Source organism: Schistocerca serialis, chromosome 4 (genome assembly GCF_023864345.2).
Source record: "Schistocerca serialis cubense isolate TAMUIC-IGC-003099 chromosome 4, iqSchSeri2.2, whole genome shotgun sequence".
In the NCBI taxonomy this organism is placed as follows: domain Eukaryota; kingdom Metazoa; phylum Arthropoda; class Insecta; order Orthoptera; family Acrididae; genus Schistocerca; species Schistocerca serialis.
The window spans coordinates 16,169,406-16,189,317 of record NC_064641.1 but is presented as its reverse complement, the minus strand read 5'-3'; the positions used below and the strand labels follow the sequence as shown (position 1 = coordinate 16,189,317).

General features: G+C 38.8%; 1 protein-coding gene across 1 annotated transcript in view; it reads right to left on the bottom strand.

Annotated features, from left to right (window-relative positions):
* LOC126473670 (solute carrier family 22 member 1-like) overlaps window positions 1-19,912 on the bottom strand; it is a 76,686-nt gene that overhangs the window by 1,016 nt on the left and 55,758 nt on the right. Inside the window, exon 6 of the mRNA XM_050100903.1 lies at window positions 15,754-15,975. Coding sequence (XP_049956860.1) covers window positions 15,754-15,975 — 222 coding nt within the window. The remainder of the gene's footprint in view (window positions 1-15,753; window positions 15,976-19,912) is intronic.

Below are 19,912 nucleotides of genomic sequence, written 5' to 3'. Positions count from 1 at the left end.
TGCACACTTTCTGTCAGTCACCGTGACCTGCTGGTGATGCATGCCAGCTCATCTCACGCGCTCTCTTACGAGAGCTTGCAACACTACAACCCACTACCTCACGTACATTTCAGCTACCTTGATTTCTCGATTGCATAACCATTTTTGTAAATACATGTATTAATGAATTTTCTCATTTATTAGTGTTTATGAAAATTTTATTTTTTGTTGACAGGATAAGTAAGAATTATTCGTGTCAAATCATTGTAGTAAATACGCTGAGCATGTCAGGGAAGCTTCTATTGTGTAAAGCACAGTAACAATATCGTCGTTGGCAAGAGTGCGCAGTGGTGAAAGCAGAGAAGTAGTTGCGAAGCATCTGTCTCGAGGAACGGACGTATTCGTTAAAGTGCAAACGCCAGAGTGTTTTGCGTCGAAAATGTTGTGATATGTGGCCAGACAAATTATAAGTGGTCGAGCAAATATGTGGCCACAATACATGATCACAAGAAGATTATCGAAGCAATGAATAATATTGTGTGGGCCAGATTTATTCAAGCTGCACACTAATCAAAAAGATCCTGTTGTCGATCATGGGACTCATAATAAGCACTACTTTGCACCACAGGCAACGCACAGCGAAGTGAGATCCTGCAGTGTTTCGTAGATGTGTAATTCGCATGCTAGCATCTTAGTAACTTCTTGGAACATTATACCTTGTTTAGTCAAAGAATGATCTTGTCGAGAGAAACTTCATTGACACTAGTCATTAATCATTAACAGGATTTTTTCTATCACTTAACCACGATTCCAAGAAAGTTACAAGTGAAAATAAAATAGCCAAAAGAAGCCAAATGTAATTAAATTTACAGTTTATATTCGACCGAGAGATTATTGCAACAAAATACAGTAGTAGCGACAATTGCTCATTAGTATTGCACTACTAATGCAGACAATCAGTTCAAATTAAAAGTGATTTTAATTGAAGTACAGTTTCTATGATAATAATATGATGGATTTCATGTAGTGAAAGTAGTTTTAGAATTTTATGTTATATTTTGTAAGTGATATTTTATGCGCACATCAGAATAACTCTTGTTAGTGAAAAACAGGTATGGCGTTGCGATGAATGAAAGTTTTTACTGCATCTATTTGATAAACCGTCAGCTGTAGAGCAAAAAGTAAAGAATAATAAACAGTTTTTAACACGAAGGATATTTTCAGGCAGACAGCATTCTCGTGAATTGCGCAACATTTAAGGAGTCAACCGCCCCTTACATATGGAGAACAATATATCTTTGCCTCACGCAGCTCGCAGTAGGTACTATCGATAGTCGAGAGCCGAGTGCGCCAGAAAGTAGTCAGTGCTGAGACTCCGAAAAAGTAAGTTGTTGACTACTAAAGGAGCAGGGCGGATGTCGGCAGGACGGCTGACCGCATTTACCATTGTTTAACGGCTGTGTGTGTCACCCAGCGCCGTAGGCGTGACCTCCAGCAAATACGGAAATGGCATTAACTGAGTGACTTGTCGGTATGTTTAAGTGTTCATTTGCATACAGTGATTACGCGATAACCGCGCCGGACACCAACGATTTGAATTGCAGTGAGGATTGTGCAGTTGGTGCTACATGGAGGATATTGGTGTGTGACGATATTAATAGCCGACCTTTGATAAGTTAACCGTTATTATTTTGTCAGATGAAGAGAGTAACTTTCTCATTCGTGCTGTTTAGGCAATATATATAGAACCCTAACAACAAAGTATGTACCGATTATTGCTACCTGACATTCAAATTGACTTTGTTGGATTTGATACGAAACAACTCCTGTTCAAATATTAACGGATCAGCTTTTATCAGCTGCACACGGTCGAACTATTCTAAACTGTTAGGCTGTTATCCACAAGTCAATAACGATGAGTTCTAAAAGGGAGTGTTTCATTGTGGCATTCTATGAAAGGACAGTGTGCAGTGCGATAAGAGGAGGAGAATAACAACAAATGGTTCAAGTGTGCTTATCGCGAAAGAACATTGGCAGTATTAAGAAAATCACCAAAAGTTTAAATGGCAACGAAAACTTCTCATTAATTTACGTATGTATGAACAATTCAGAAATTTCGAGGAAAACCATCTTCGATAAACGGTACTTTGTAATGGTTTTCATTGTGAAAATGCATAAAAAACTTCGGACACTGTATTACGATGTAATTGCAGGATAATAGAACGTTCTAACACCTAATAATTAAAAGCAATTGGCAGTATCGGACGACAAGGACAGTGTTAATGAACTCTACTGTGGAGTACAAGCACGGAAATCCGTGTGTAAAACAGTGCGAGATTAATATTAACGAGAGACACGGGTAGAAATTATCGCGACGTAACTGATCGCGTATTCATTACAAACGTGTCAAAGAAGTATTGTGCTCAGTCTTTATGCACGAAACCAGCTGTAAACCGTTTTAAAATCTCGAAAATTAATGTGGACCCATAATCTTATACGTAGGCAATAATGCACGGAGCCCAGCAGCCGCGTCAAAGAACGTCAGTCAGGAAGTAATTCGACACAGCACCAGTTACAGCCACGTGAGAGTTTCGACGGCGTAGACATGCTACACCGAGCAGCCACCAACACGCCGCCGAAGCTGACATCTCGTGGAGAAGCTACTAAGTATCCTGACCGCAGTGCCACGTGGCCACCGATCAGCGAACTTCGACAACAACGTCTATACAGATGACACCGGGCGGCGGGCAGCCAGCGACGCGTCAGCCAAGTCGCCACTTATAACGAGCCAATGGCATTGACACCAGCGGCAGCGACTAGAGGTGGCAAAAAATAACTTAACTGATAGAAATAACCGATTACTGAGAAGTAAAGGTTACTGCGCTAACCGCTCACCTCATACTGGCAGGTATCTCAATAACTGCCAATGGTGCCTCGCGCCATCTGTTGACCCGAAAATCTTACTACGCTTGCGCGTCAACTCATCGAAGGAGAGGGATAGACCATTTTGAGGGTGTTCTCTAGGTCATGGAAATAACTATGAGACTGCGCGCCATCTGTTAATAGAACTGTGTACTATTTCATGCGCCATCACTACTTTCAGTACAAACAGTTAAATGAAGTTAATGTAAGAGTGGTGGCTAACAGGGGCTGCAGTACACGCGTTGACATGTATGGTCGTTCCCTTAAGCCACCGCCTTGTTTGTCAATTTAGTTTGGGCAGGTAGTACAAATACAGCTACCATAAGGAATTAGAGCGACTATGGAAATAACCATGAGGTCAGTATTTATCTTCAGTAGTTATTGTTATTTGGTCACAGTTCTACTTCTCTGTAAGTTAACGGCTACCAGTACAGGTAACCTGGAAGTTAGTAACTGTGTTCCTGACTCTAGTTGGAGGTCATAGAGCCCGGTGATATTTGCAGAGAGGATGTTTACTGGAATGAACAAATACTTTCATACCGCTATGGAAATAGCCGGTGGCTATCGGAGAGGACAAAGTATAACATAAAACATTTGAATATAATACTTATTATCCTCATAATTTGTCAGGAGATTGTCAAAATACATGAATGTATTACAGTAAACTGGAGTTGCTAATGTTTACAGGATTAATACACTGCCAGAATAAAATATAGTTATGCATGTTTAATAAATTTTTCAGATACAGGTACCTGATCTTGACTGCTGTGACCAAGTGCTGTCAAAACTGAAACATAGCAGAATTTTTACTTAAGGTGGTCTAACAGTCCCTGTTAAGATATTCATCTATAGGGTAGAACGAGTTGCCTATCAAAAAGTCTTTCAAACTCCCTGTAAACCGTGCTTCATCTGAAACCAAGTTTTTATTGGTTGCTGACTTGCTAGCAATTTATTGAAAGTGTGTGTTCCTGAATATTGGACCCCTTTTTGGACCAAGGTAAGTGATTTTAGGTCTTTATGTAGATCATTGTTTGTATTCCTAGTACTGATATTATGTATTCAGCTGTTGGATCGAAATACTTGCAACAAATTTCATTAAGGAATAAATATACTAGGAAGCAGTGGTTAGAATACGAAGTTCCTTAAACAGGTTTGTACATGTTGTTCTTGAATTTATACCACAAATGATTTTTATTACACATTTTAACATGCTAAAAACGTTTGATCGATTTGTTGAGTTACCCCAGAATATGATCCCTTATGACATAATAGAATGAAAGTATATAGCTTTTTTTATTTTTATATTTATGTCTCCTACATCTGACATCATTCTCACTACAAATACAGACTTGTTTAGGCGTTTCAGCAATTCTGTGGTATGCCCTTCCCAACTGAATTAATTATTGAGTTGTAATCCCAGAAATTTAACACTGTCAAACTTTTCATACACATGTTGTAGCTGAAGAAATCGAGCAGTTTTCCAAATCTCAACTAAAACTTGGATAGCGTAGAGGAGTAAACGAATCTATCACATTATGTATATTTTTGTATTTTATTACAAGGCCATACACTTATCCTATTAAGCAAACAGCACAAGCTTTGAATTCAACCTGCATTATTCAGCTTACATATTACTTCATACTTAAAAATGCACATTGTTAACATTTAACTTAAACAGTGCTGTGGCGAAGTTCTGCACTTTCTGCTGCAGCTGTGAGGATAATATTTATAATAGCTACTGTGATAACATACATACATACATATGATATGAAACACTAATAATCGTTCGAACATCAAGTGAAATCTACCCGCAGTTAATTAGCTAAGGTTGTGGCACGATTCGTACGACATTCCTGCCATTTCGCTCTACTCGCAGTTATACTGATAACTAAACTGATGGATTCCACTTGTGTCGTTATTTAACTGTAACCCCATTGGAGTATTCAGTAGTGAAAAATAATTTGAAACTTATTTATAACTGTTACAATAACGGTTTTAAAAATATAACTGGAACTGTGATAACGCTTACTCCAGCTACCAGTTAACACAGCACGCAACGAATATCGAATTCCACAGCAAGTATTAACGTCGTGCGATGAGTCGAGACAACCTGCTGGCGCAATAATTATTTAATTAGGCTATCTGCAGAGCCTATAATCACATTTTGTAACGCTACAAGAATTGTATAGTAATTTTTCCTTCCATTTCGGTATTTTCTGGCTCTGCAGTAGTTTGTCTATTTATGCATATATTTTTATGTTTTCACCAGCAAGACAGCTGCGAATAGATTTTAAGACTTATGCTCTAGCATTAATTGTTGATTACAGGTTTCATAAGTTATTTGATTTTTGATGCTTTGATGTGAGGTGACGAATATTACCATTGGTGTTTAATTCAGATAAGTTGGTGAAGTTTTTTGTATATCCAGTGCAAACAGGTATTGTTTCTGTTTTGAGCTGGTTGAAGTACTGCTGTCTTTATTTTGTTTTAATTGTCAGGTGGTCAAGAGTCTTAGGTTACCCAAGGGTTAATTTATAGTGTTGCCTGTATGTAATATATGTAACCAAACATGTCTACTGAAATCAAGCAGGAGATTCTGGAGGTAGAACCTGGGAAGAAGGAGATAGGACAGGAGGATAGAGTTGATTCAGGAATCAGTGGCTGTGGACTATCAATAAAAAGCCCATTACCTCATTCCACCAATTACCTCAAGATACCAATTAAACCTGTAGTAAACATTGTAGTGGGCAGACAGCAATATGTGCTACTGGCGATATTAGAAAAGATTGATGCCAAGATTGAAGCCACCAATTGGAAAATGGAGGACACCAAGCAGGAAACCAAGGAACACAGTAAAATGACCCAAGAAAAGACTGAAGCCACTAATAAGGAAATCAGAGCCACCAATCAGGAAATCGAGGGAACCAATAGAAAAACCCAAGAAAAGATTGACATTTTCAATGAGGAAATTCAGATGACACTACAAGAGCATGAAAATTTTAACAGACAATTACAGAATTATAAGGAATAGGTGAGGAAAGACTGCAAGGAGGGAGAAGGCAGATTCCAGCAAGGCATAAACCTGCTCTAAAAAGATGCAAAGAAGATGGGAGAAGAGATAAGCGAGAAAGCCCATGAAGAGGTTAAAGAAGTTAAAGAAGAATTAGGGGGAAAGATCAAAGAGATAATGCAGAAACAACAGCAATGTTAAGTAGCTATTTAGAGAGTAGGCAACAAACAGACTGAACTAGCTCAAAATATACAAAGCGCAATAACAGTGCAGAGGGGCGAAGATAACAGGAGGATTGCAAAGGACATACAACATTTACAAAGCGAAATCCAACAATTAGAAACGAAAACTGAGGAGACTGACAGAAAAATTGGTTATGCAACACTAGCTATAGGAGAAGGTAAAGCGATAACATTCATGTTTGGTGATAATCGTCATCCACAAGTTCATGTGGGACAAAAATATAAGCCAAAGGGAGTGCTGCACCTGAAGATTTTTATGAAATGGTTGAGAGACATTTTTCCAACACATTTTCGAGACAAAGACAAAATTCGGTTTGCAATAGATAGAATGGAAGGTGAAGCTTCTACATGGGGAGTGAAGAAAAAAGATAAGGTTAGTAGTTATGAGCAGTTTAAAGGACAATTTATAAAGAAGTACTGGTCAAAGTGTTCAGAAGTTTGAAGATAGAGAAGCCCTGATGGAGATACTGGAGCACACATGTGGGTAAGAGAATAATCAAGCAGGTGAGCAGGGCCAAAAAGAAGACAATTACCAACGGAATCAGTTTAATAATCAATCGTTCAACTGAGGAAGAGGAGACTATCATGGAAGTAGGGCCCATTGAAATGGACATCAGTTCCAAGGCCTTTCCAGAAGAGATGAAAATACGAGGGAATATGAAAGAGAAGGTGGCAGGCGAATAAATAGTGAGGGCTAAGATCAGGAAGAAAAGAAAAAGTAAACTAGACCGCACTCCTGATTAGGTCCAGTCGTAGTCAGTATAATGATGTATGGGCTAGATGGTGATGTCTTAGTTGACACCGGGAGTGAAGTGTGTGCTATATCTCAAAAGCTATATGAACAGATACTGAATACTAACGCCAGTTTACGAAGTTTTCCCGGAAATGGTGTCCAAGTTGCAAATGCTGTAGGTGCCAAAAGTAAGCCCATTAAGGAATAAGCATTGACTGGGTTTGAAGTAGAGGGAGAAGCATATAAAGCGACATTTTTGGTGGTATCATATCTTAAGATGACAGTTATTTTGGGAATTGACTGGCTAAATGAAGTAGAAGCAATCATAAATTTCGATGAATGCACAGCGAGTGTAAAAGGACGGGAAGGGGAAATGAGAGAACTGACCTTGGTAGAAAGTTAGAAGTCAGAACAGTTCTGACTGGTGAATTTGTGTTATGCAGTGGGCCTACAGAAGAACAACCGGTTGATGAGCAAGTATTGATATTCTACGAGGGATTAGCACAAGCAGATCAACCTAGTGAAGATGCTATAGGCAAAAAACTAGAATATATGACACATTTGGATGAAGAGATTCGGAAGAGGTTACCAGAGATCTCACATAAGCACAGCAAAGTTTTCTCTCAGCAGCCAGGAATCATGAAAGAGGTAGAATGTAAATTGAAAATTAAGGAACACAAGCCTTTCAAAACAATACTCCATCCCTCACGCTAAATGGCAAGCAGTAGAAGAGGAAATACAAAGAATCGTTGACCTTGGGGTTATTGAGACAACCAAGACCAATACAACAGTCCATTATTTGTGGTAGACAAGAAGCATGGGGAAGTGAGAATAGTTTTGGATGCATGTGCAGTAAATAAAATCATTGAACCAGATCAAGACAAGCCAAAAACGATAGAAGAATTAATTCAAAGGTTTCAGGGTGCAAAGATACTTAGTAGCATTGACTTGCCCACAGGATACTGGCAAATACCTCTGACCTCTGAGTCACGTCAGTATACTGCCTTCATGTAAGCTGGCAGAAGTTATCATTTTAGAGTATTGCCATCTACATCTACATCCACACTCTGCAAGCCACCTGACGGTGTGTGGCGGAGGGTACCTTGAGTATGTCGATCGGTTCTCCCTTCTATTCCCGTCTCGCAGTGTTCATGGATAGAAAGATTGTCAGTATGCCTCTGTGTGGGCTCTAATCTCTCTGATTTTATCCTCATGGTCTCTTTGCGAGATATACGCAGGAGGGAGCAATATACTGCATGACTCCTTGGTGAAGGTATGTTCTCGAAAGTTTAACAAAAGCATGTACCAAGCTACTGAGCGTCTCTCTTGCAGATTCTTCCACTGGAATTTATCTATTATCTCCGTAATGCTATCACGATTACTAAATGATCCTGTGACGAAGCGTGCTGCTCTCCTTTGGATCTTCTCTATCTCTTCTATCAACCCTATCTGGTACGGATCCCACACCGGAGAGCAGTATCCAACCAGTGGGCGAACAAGTGTACTGTAACCTACTTCCTTTGTTTTCGGATTGCATTTCCTTAGGATTCTTCCAATGAATCTGTCTGGCATCTGCTTTACCAACGATCAACTTTATATGATCATTCCATTTTAAATCACTCCTAATGCCTACTCCCAGATAATTTATATAATTAACTGCTTCCAGTTGCTGATCTGCTATATTGTAGCTAAATGATAAAGGATCTTCCTTTCTATGTATTTGCAGGACATTACACTTGTCTACATTTAGATTCAATTGCCATTCCCTGCACCATGCGTCAGTTTGTTGCAGATCCTCCAGAATTTCAACACAATTTTTCATTGTTACAACCTCTTAATATACTACAGCATCATCCGCAAAAGCCTTGGTGAACTTCTGATGTTATTCACAAGGTAATTTATATATGTTGTAAATAGCAACAGTCCTACGACATTCCCCTTTGGCACACCTGAAATCACTCTTATTTCAGAAGACTTCTCTCCATTGAGAAAGACATGCTGCATCCTGTTATCTAGGAACTCTTCAATCCAATCGCACAATTGGTCTGATAGTCCATATGCTCTTACTTTGCTCATTAAATGACTGTGGGGAACTGTATCAAACGCCTTGCAGAAGTCAAGAAACACGGCATCTACCTGGGAACCCATGTCTATGGCCCTCTGAGTCTCGTGGACGAATAGCGCGAGCTGAGTTTCACACGATCGTCTTTTTCGAAACCCATGCTGATTCCTACAGAGTAGATTTCTAGTCTCCAGAAAAGTCATTATACTCGAACATAATACGTGTTCCAAAATTCTATAACTAATCGACGTTAGAGATATAGGTCTATAGTTCTGCACACCTGTTCGACGTCCCTTCTTGAAAACCGGGACGACCTATGCTCTTTTCCAATCTTTTGGAACGCTATGCTCTTCTAGAGACCTACGGTACACCACTGCAAGAAGGGGGCCAAGTTCCTTCGCGTACTCTGAGTAAAATCAAACTGGTATCCCATCAGGTCCAGCGTCCTTTCCTCTTTTGAGCGATTTTAATTGTTTTTCTATCCATCTTTCACCTATTTCGGTATCTATCATTCTGTCATCTGTGTGACAATCTAGAGTAGGAAGTACAGTGCAGTCTTCCTCTGTGAAACGGCTGTGGAAAAAGACATTTAGTATTTCAGCCTTTAGTCTGTCATCCTCTGTTTCAGTACCATTTTGGTCACAGAGTGTCTGGACATTTTGTTTTTATCCACCTACCGCTTTGACGTAAGACCAAAATTTCGTAGGATTTTCTGCCATGTCAGTACACAGAACTTTACTTTTGAATTCGTTGAACGCCTCTCGCATACCCCTCCTCACACTACATTTTGCTTCGTGTAATTTTCGTTTGTCTGCAAGGCTTTGGCTATGTTTATGTTTGCTGTGAAGTTCCCTTTGCTTCTGTAGCAGTTTTCTAACTCGGTTGTTGTACCACGGTGGCTCTTTTCCATCTCTTACGATCTTGCTTGGCACATACTGTACGATGGTTTTGAACTTTGTCCACTGATCCTCAGCACTATCTGTACATCTGTACTTGAGATAGAACTTCTGTGTTGAGCCATCAAGTACTCTGAAATCTGCTTTTTGTCAGTTTTGCTAAATAGAAAAATCTTCCTACCTTTTTTAATAGTTCTATTTATGGCTGAAATCACCGATGCTGAAACCGCTTTGTGATCGCTGTTTCCCTGTTCTGCATTAACTGTTACAAATAGTTTGGGTCTGTTTGTCACCAGAAGGTCTAATATGTTATCGCCACGAGTCGGATCTCTGTTTAACTGCTCAAGGTAGTATTCAGATAATGCACTTAAAAAAATTTGACTGGATTCTTTATCCCTGCCACCTGTTATAAACGTTTGAGTCTCCTAGTATATATCTGGTAAATTAAAATCTCCACCCAAAACTATAACATGGTCAGGAAATCTACTCGAAATATTTTCCAAATTTTCCTTCAGGTGTTCTGCCACAACAGCTGCTGAGCCAGAGGGCCTATAGAGACATCGAATTGCCATGTTTGAGCCTACTTTAACCGTTATCTTCACCCAAAGTATTTCACATTTCGGACCTCCGTCAATTTCCTTTAATACTATTGCACTTTTTATCGCTATAAACACGCCTCCCCCTTCACTATCCAGCCTTTCTCTGAAGTATACATTCCAAGCCATTCGGGCTTAATGTATCGGTCTTGGAATTTGTTAGAGCATTGGACAATATTTTGGGTGAAGAATTACTTAAGAAGTTTACTGTTTACGTAGACGATATATTAATTGCAACTGAGACATGGGAAGAACATACAGAGACACTTGAGGGAGTCTTGCAGGCGTTTGAGAAAGCTTGGGTAACAGCAAACTTGGGTAGGTCAGAATTTGGTAAATCCCAGATAAAATTCTTGGCTTCATAATTACGGAAGAGGGAATTTATCCTGATCCAAGTAAACTCGAGACAATTAGGCAATTTCCAGACCTTAAAAAAAGGCAACTGAGAGCATTCTTCGACGTCTGTGAGTTCTATCGAAAATTCCTCAAAGAACCTGTACTCACTGCCCCCAAATTGAGAACACTTACTAAAGCCAAAATGACCTGGCATTAGAATGATGATTGTCAAGAAGAATTTGAAAGGATTAAAGAAGCATTGTGTAATGCAGATATATTATGCCATCCTGATTTCTCTAGAGACTTTTATTTGGGAGTGGGTAGCTCAGATTATGGACTAGGCACGCATTTAAACTAGATAGAGAAAGGAGGAGAGATCAAGGTTATAAAGCAGAAGCTTGTATGCATGGCAAAGGAGATACAGTATTATGGAGGAAGGGGCACTGTCTATTGGGTGGACTTTTAAGCGATTTCGTTATTATCTAACAGGATGACATGTAAAGGTGGTCACGGTCCACAAAGCCCTAACATTCTTAACCACAAGTAAACTGAAACACAGCTGGTTGATAAAATTGCATTGCAAGATCATGAATGCAAAGTGATATACAAGCCAGCCAGGTAAGTCATGTACCGTACCTGATGCATTATCAAGGCAGCCACTCGATTCTTGGGGAACAGGTGTGAGAGGACCAGAAGACGGAGAAGTTCAGGTAAATATAATGAAGGGAGTACAGCATGAAGATTTTGTGAAGAGGTTCTTGAGGAACACACGTAGAGAGCAGAACCAGGACGAAAAACTGAAATTAATCAAGAATAAGTATAGATGTGCTGGTAAAGAAAAGATTAGGATATACTGTTATATCCACCAGGGGATACTGTACAAGAGAAAAATAGAGGATGAAGAGAGCTGGAGACTATGTATACCAGAGCATATAATAGACAAGTTAATCTGGTACACACATTATAGCAATGCCCATTATGGACCTAAGAAATGCCTTGAGAAACGGAAATTGGACAGCATCTTCAACATATACGCATAAACACAAGTTGCTGAGCACTTGTGATACCTGTCAGAAAAGTAAAACTGCCACTGTTCAACATAAAGGTTACATGCATCCAGTCATACCAGAATCAATTAGAGACATCGTGACAGTGGACTTGTTCAGTCCCTTGCCTGTGGCAAAAAAAAATTACGCCCAAATTCTAGTTGCAGAAAAATTAGTATCTAAATTTGTGAAGTTTTATCCATTAAAGAAAGCAACCAGCAAGGTCATCATTTATAAGTTTGAAAAATATCGCTTTAGCAATGCATGTACACTGAAACGAATCCTAAGTGATAATGGATCCCAATTCCGATCCAAGAAGTGGAGGGAAATGTTGAATAGGCATCAAATAGAACAGATCGCCATCTGTAGATACAAACTGGTTTCGAACCAGGCCGAACGGATGATGGAGTTAAATCGTTTGTCTCTGACCTATTGTGACAAGAAACACGGTACTTGGAAGGAATACCTAGAGGAATCCGAGTGTATTTGGAACCACCTAACACATGATTCGAAAGGATTTGCACCATGCGAAATCTTACTTAATCAGGAACCTGACTGTTTTTCGTGAGTTGGTGGAATATCCACAAGAAGATAACCTAATTTGGGAAAGGAAACTTGAACTAGTAGAAATGAACCATGAGAGAGAATGTTATAAGGAGACACGAAAGACATGATAAATCGGCGAAACCTGTAAGCTACAGGGTAGGAGACCTAGTGTTGGTGAAAGTGCATGCTAAATCCAAGAAGACAGATTCTGAAATACATAAATTTAACCATGTATATGAGGTACCATATAAAATTATCAAGATCGAACACCACAATACTTTGGAGTTGGAATATGCTCAAACCGATGGAGTGCATGGCAAGGAACATATTGAAAATATAAAGAGCTACTATCCATGTGAAGATTGGGGCAATCTGAAGGAGAGAAGTAATCAGGACGATGAAGTAGGGCCTAGACAGCCACAAACATAAGTGTGTATGGATGATTTTGGTTATTATGTGTGTTTGGAGAATAAAGATCTTGAGAACTGGTGTTCAAGTGTCAGTTGTAGTCTTTTATTTACTATATTTGTTTCTATTCTGGATTATGGGTTTTCATGATGACAAAAGACTTAACCATATTTAAGGGATCAATTGCATGTAAGAACTGAGACATAGTTATCCTTTATAGTGTGAGAAGTATTAGTGTTTAGAATATTGTAGAGTGTATTAATATGACCTAGATATGGAGCATTCTATGAACTGTGGGAATAACAGACGCTCAAAAGCAGGAAACACAATTTGTAACAAATGAGAAAGACATTTATTTAGAGATTTATCTTGTGATGACCACACTAACGATAGATTTATATATACATTTGTGAGCAGAGATGAAATTATTGTCATTTATCTGCATTTGTATTAAGTAGGTATTAGTCTAATTAGAGATAGTTGTTTCCTGTGATGTGTGGTGCTAATATAGTAGGATTTTCGTTGTATTCTGCACAGCAAACCTCACAGAGATGAACCAAAATGAAAGTAGTTTTGTTACAATATGATTCAATAGACATCCAGCGTTGTATAGTTAATAAATTATGGTAGTGAGGCGTTTTGTTATAATCTATATGCGATTGTATTGTTTCAACAAATTACAATTTTTAGTTGTGTCATTCGTATAGTTTGTAATTGAGCTGTAATCTGTTTTGTAGCGGCAGTTTACAACCGGAGTCAGAGGATTTACCATTCAGTTTGTAAATTTCATTGTTCTTAAATGTATATAATAATTCACCTTCTATCACTGTTAACTCTGTCTATGTTCTTTTCTATCTCCAGTTTCAAAGAGGTCCATTTGGCATTTGCGGGGGGGAGGGGGGGGGAGGTGAGGATGTAAGGGGTCAACCGCCCCTTACGTATGAAGAACAGTAGGTACTATCCATAGTCGAGAGCCGAATGCACCAGAAAGTAGTCAGTGTTGAGACTCTGAAACAGTAAGTTGTTGCCTGCGAAACGAGCAGGGCGGATTTCGGCAGGACGGCTGACCGCATTTACCATTGTTTAACGGCTGTGTGTGTCACCCATCGCCGTGAGCGTGACCTCCAGCAAATACGGAAATGCCATTAACTGAGTGACGTGTTGGTACGTTTAACTGTTCATTTGCGTACCGCGATTACGCAAATAACCACACCAGGTACCAACGATTTGGATTGCAGTGAGGATTGCACAGTCAGTGCTACAAAAAGCATATTGGCATGTGACGATATTAATAGGCGGCCTGTGATGAGTAAACTATTATTATTTTGTCAGATGCAGGGAGTAACTGCGTCATTCGTGCTGTTTAGACAGTAAATGTAGAACCCTAACAACAAAGTATGTACCGATTATTGCTACCTGTCATCCAAATTAACTTTGTTGGATTTGATACGAAACAACTCCCATTCAAATATTAACTGATCAGCCTTTATCAGTTACACACAGTCAGATTATTCTAAACTGTTAGGCTATTATCCACAAGTCAATAACAGTGAGTTCAAAAAGGGAATGTTTCAAACATAGCACAGTTTTCGTAAAATTTTACTAGTCATTGATTGATATTGGTGACCACTATGGTAACTAACACCATTGCATTCCAAATTGACATCTTTTGTGTTCATGTCACACTTGTTTTTCACATGTCAGCTAGCATGGGTGGATTTTGTCAACTTGATGTTTTGTCTTTGACACACAATATTCAGGTGATTTCAATGACGTTACACTCATTTACTAAAATTTTGCTCATTTATGGAGCTGACGACCGTTTTATTCTGCAATTTAAATTCATTCAAACGATATTATAGGATTTAAAATTATGGCTAACTACAAAGATATTTTTATTTATTATCATTTTTTTTTTACATTTCGATCATTGTTTAGATAGTAATAAATACTCTTGCAATAGCAATCAGATTGTACCTGTCTGTACTCAATCGTTAAGCATTAATCATCGAATTTCACACCTCGTTTCCACCAACAGTGGAATCTTATATGCGTATGTCAGAATTAAAACTGATCGAGTGTAACATCAAAGCACCAGCACGTCGGTCTAGAATGATACAGCAGAGAGGACTGTGAGACGACATCAGCCATTAGCACGCTCACTAGGGTGACACAGTGACAGTAGCAGCCCCTACATGAAGAGAGTATAAGCGCCACTCTGCATAGCCACAGCCTCGCTAGAAGACGGCCCGTGATCCAAACGATCAGCCGTGACTTGTGATCCACACAAATTGCTTTCTTGGGAGTTGCAAATAATCAATGTCCTTCGATATATATATGTGTCGCCAATTGGTTGCGACACCTATTTGTGACAAAGGCAAAGTTAAGTACTGTCAATTTAATTTACTGTAGTAAACTCCATTAATAAGATTTGCTTGAGTTGATGTCTAGGTATCGGAGAAAACAGCTTCCTAGGCACCCTGTATTAGCCGAATGGGTGGACACGATAGAAACCTTACATGCACAGTAAAGTATAGATACGTTATAAGCTGACACATCACATACAGCGCTGTCAGCTGCTGATGTGCTGCTTCTGCGTTCCACCTTCACACACTGCCCATGTGACAGTGGCCGCACCATGGCATTGCTAACTGTATTGCTGTATGGAGGCATCAGTCAATAAATAAAGTGCAGATTGCTTGTGCATTGGTAACTCCACGACCGCCACAGTACTGGAGAAAACATCAGACATGCAGCACTGTAGTCAGAAGTTGTCACCTGGTGACAAAACATAATTTTGGTCATTTTTGGTCCCGAATAGACTGGAAGGAAATTAGGAAGGTTTCACAAGTTTCGTGACACCTTCGCCTTCCCCTTGAACTAGAAATTTGAAGAGGCTGCAGATAATGTTTACCACCCATAAGCTGCTAGGTTCTAGTAGAACAAAGACGAGTTGGAAAATTGTTTGGTAAGTCACCTGGCAACAATGAGGATTACTGTGTTCCTGAAGACGTTCCAGCTGGAGAAGATGCCAAGGAAGCCCCTCCTGTCTGTCTTGCTCTTGCCCACGGTCTGGATCACCTGCAAGGCGAACGGAGGCACCGTGGAGCCATTGGTGGCTGCTATGCGCCACAGAACAGCCAGCGCCTCCTGCTCGCGACCCCTGCACGCCAGCCAGCGTGGAGACTCGGGGAACCAACTGTCACCAAAAAAATACAAGTCTCCTGTAAGTACTAATCACAGTAGTAGTTGTAGTAGAATATTGGTCCACTTATCAGCTTTACAAGAATATTAGAGCTGTCAGCTTAATACAAAGAAAAGACACAATGAAAACTTTACGTATACATTCAGACATTTAAATGGTTACATTTCGAGCTTAACAATAATTTATCGATAGTGCACAATATTCTTTAGTATTTTAGTATGTTCATACTCGAAACAAATTAAGCTTAATAGGGAAACGAATGTTCCATTATGAGACTCACACACATATGTTTTATATATATATATATATATATATATATATATATATATATATATACACATTCCAATTCACCTTACAACTTTCGTTATTCCTATGCACTTCAATCTTTGAATCTTTGTAACTCTGAAAAACTGAGTAGATATTCCTGAGCAATAAAATGTATATTCAGATGAGGAAGTAGTGATGGGAACAACTGAATCAAAGGAATCGATTCAGTTGGTTGTTGGAAAACAATGCATTCCATTTTGAGTGTGAACATTCCATTGTTATGCCACTATTTAACCCTTATTGTTGACTCAACTCTGTTATCACTTGTCATGACCGTTGTTGTCGTCCTGACATCTGATTTTTATTGAGTGCATTCACTAACTATTAGTTTGGCTCTTCATCCACTTTTATGAAGAGGCATTTTCTTAATAGTGAACTCTGTGTTTGGTTTCAGAATTCCGAAATGCTCAGTGGTGTGAGGATGAATAAACCTTATGACTGATTAGAAAATGATCCTCAAGGCAAACTCAATGAGATTTAAAGTCTCTGCAAAGATGATTCATAGTCTGAATCTATATTAATTAAAGAAATACAAAGAAAATTAACAAATATTTCTCGCAAAAAAAGCTTCCAACAATTGACATTATATGTTTTATGTTCACCTCACCTCAGCATGTACCAAAATAGGATGATTGCTGATTGGTGCAAACCAGAGGAAATAGAGTTTCAGTAAATTTAAATAAAAAAGTGATTGTTCATTTAGTTCAACATAAATTTATCTTGTAGCACCAATCATTAACCAATTAAAACCCACCAAACATCCATATTTAATACCAGAAGGACGAAAAATGCATATTTAAGTAAATGAAGAAATATACTTTTTTCAGCTTTCCTTGAGATAAATTACATTACTTTTCTCTAAAGAAGTTGGCAAAATTAGTTGTGAGTCATGTATAACCGAAAAGACTGAAAGAGTATGCACATGAAATCTCTCAAACCCAGAGACTGAGTGAAAACATTAATATGGCTGATGTAACCATCAGAGACTTGTCAGTCAGCTGTCTCACATTAAGTGAAACAATTCAAACATTGAGATTGAGTGAGAACACTGATACAGCTTACATGGCTGCAGAGACTACATTCAATTATTGGTTGTTTCACTTGACTGAAAAAAAAACGACTGAACAAAAAATTGTAGACTGGACAATCGGTTGTTAAAACCAGTTGGTTATCCCCCCTCATTATGAGGAAGAAGAAAAATTATTACTATTATCACACAGATCTACATGTAAGATTTTCCAGTAAGAATGTGTATTATAGAAAGTATATTGTAGAATGAAGTGGGTATTGTATTATAAATATGAGTTACATTTTTACAAACGATTGTTCTACGTTGTGTAAATAACCCATTAAGGTATAATAGGAATTATTTAACAAATGATCTATAAATGTCATATGAAAATTGTTAAAGTTAACTGTGACTCTTGTCCTGTGATGATAGACAGATTGCTGGTGTGATAATTAGTGGCCGGCCGCGGTGGCCGAGCGGTTCTAGGCGCTCAGTCAGGAACCGCGCGACTGCTACGGTCGCAGGTTCGAATCCTGCCTCGGGCATGGATGTGTGTGATGTCCTTAGGTTAGTTAGGTTTAATTAGTTCTAAGTTCTAGGGGACTTATGACCACGGATGTTGAGTCCCATAGTGCTCAGAGCCATTTTGTGATAATTACTACAATTTTCCTCAATGTGCATAATAATAGGTTCGAAGCGATCATGTTCAGCAATCAGAAGAACACGCACATCGCGGTACTGATTGATATGCTATCAGAACGTCGCAGACAGTTTAAGATAATCAGATGTTTTGTCTGTTGTACCGATAGACAGATTGACAGAACCGATCGACAAACGGCCACCAAGACAGTGGAATAGAGCTAACGGAACTTGAGAAATCGAGAAATCGGAGTCTGCACCTCTCAGGGCCAATAAAAAGCAGAGTACTCAATATAGCGCAGCATGCCTTTGCTACTGGAAACCTTATCGGTAAACGCCCCAGTCGGAATTGACGTGTGGAACAAACACATACTCACTGAGGCCCACAATCGAATCAGACACTCACTGGGTTGGACACCGCCTGCCAACGTGTGTTTAATCTGATGGGACGGTGAACCAGTAAGAGACGCTAGATTCGCAACCCTCCGGGACCAGGCGGAACATTCTTCCAGGGTAGTTTTAGCCCATCAAACACAACTTTCACACTTGTTGCCTAGGCGCCTCACGCCTACGTCAGGCATACGATACTTGAAATCATATGGACTAGATAGTGCGACTGCATTTCGGTGACGCTGCTGTCTGTAAGATAAATATTTCTTTCAAATTACAATTAAAGGGTTTTTACCCATTACAATTTGTGAAATAATTACAAAATGTTAAATTTTTATGTTTTATATGGAAAGGACAGGGACCAGAGCCGCCACCTTTACCGAAGACCAGCGACAGCTAGAAAACACAATTTTCGACCACTATTAATGTAAATGTAAAAAGAAAGTAAGAAAAAGTTGTATGGATTGAACTTGTACGATCACATTTTGGTGTTGCAGTTCTTCTTATTCCCATGCTTGCTAAGAAAGTTGGATGACGAATTCCCCCTAATGCAAGATACCTTTTGAGTTTTGTTTTACCCAGACATGTTTCAGCACTTTTTGTGGTATCTTCAGTGGATTGCTTTATTTCCTTTCTCACATGAAGCTATTGAATGTTAATGTTGGTAGCGGTGAGTCGGCTACACAATCTGCAACTTGTCATGGCTTTGATGTTTTTGTCCCCTTTGTTTGTAGTATGGTAACATGCTGATTTCTACCACTTTTGTCATTTCACAGGAATTTTCTACGATTTTTCGAAGTTACTCAGTATTTTCGCCGCCATACTAAGTTGTATATCGTGTACCTGCACTAACATTCAATAGCTTCATGTAAGAAAGAAGATAAAGTAATCCACTGAAGATAGCACAAAAAATGTTGAAACATGTCTCGGTAAAACAAAACTCCAAAGGTGTCTTCATAAAACGGAATTCCTCATCCAATAAACTTTTACGGTATTCAGTTACCGTTTATATTTCGTCCCAAAAGCTTAACGTGCATCAGGAAAGCAGAACGTTGTTACTGAGTTTATAATAGTGTAAAATCTAAAAATAAATATTTTATCTTGCAAACGTGAAGAAGTTAAATTATACGAACAACGTATTTTACCAAACATCCAGTTTTTGTCTTTCAGAGAAGTAAAACGGAAAAACTGAAATAAGAGTGTTTATATAAGTTAAGAGATACATAACGCCAAAGAGCATAAGCTAGGGCTAATCGTCTGCATATTGTGGAAGTACCTGAAGCATAAAATTTTGAAAAAGGTTCAAACAGTACTAATTTTATTTAAAGAACGGAAACGGTTGTTCATCAGAGCAGACTAAATCAAAGACTACAAATTATCAATTTAATAAATTTTTTGAGGTTGAACAACATCTCTGGGACTAATTATAAAACACAACGCTGTAGTACCGAAAAGGAAACACTGCTCTAATGCCTTTTTTATTACGTCGTCGTACAAATTGTAGAACTATCGTAATTGTAATAAAAATTATTCACGGTAAGTATCTGCTAACAAAGAAAGATTATA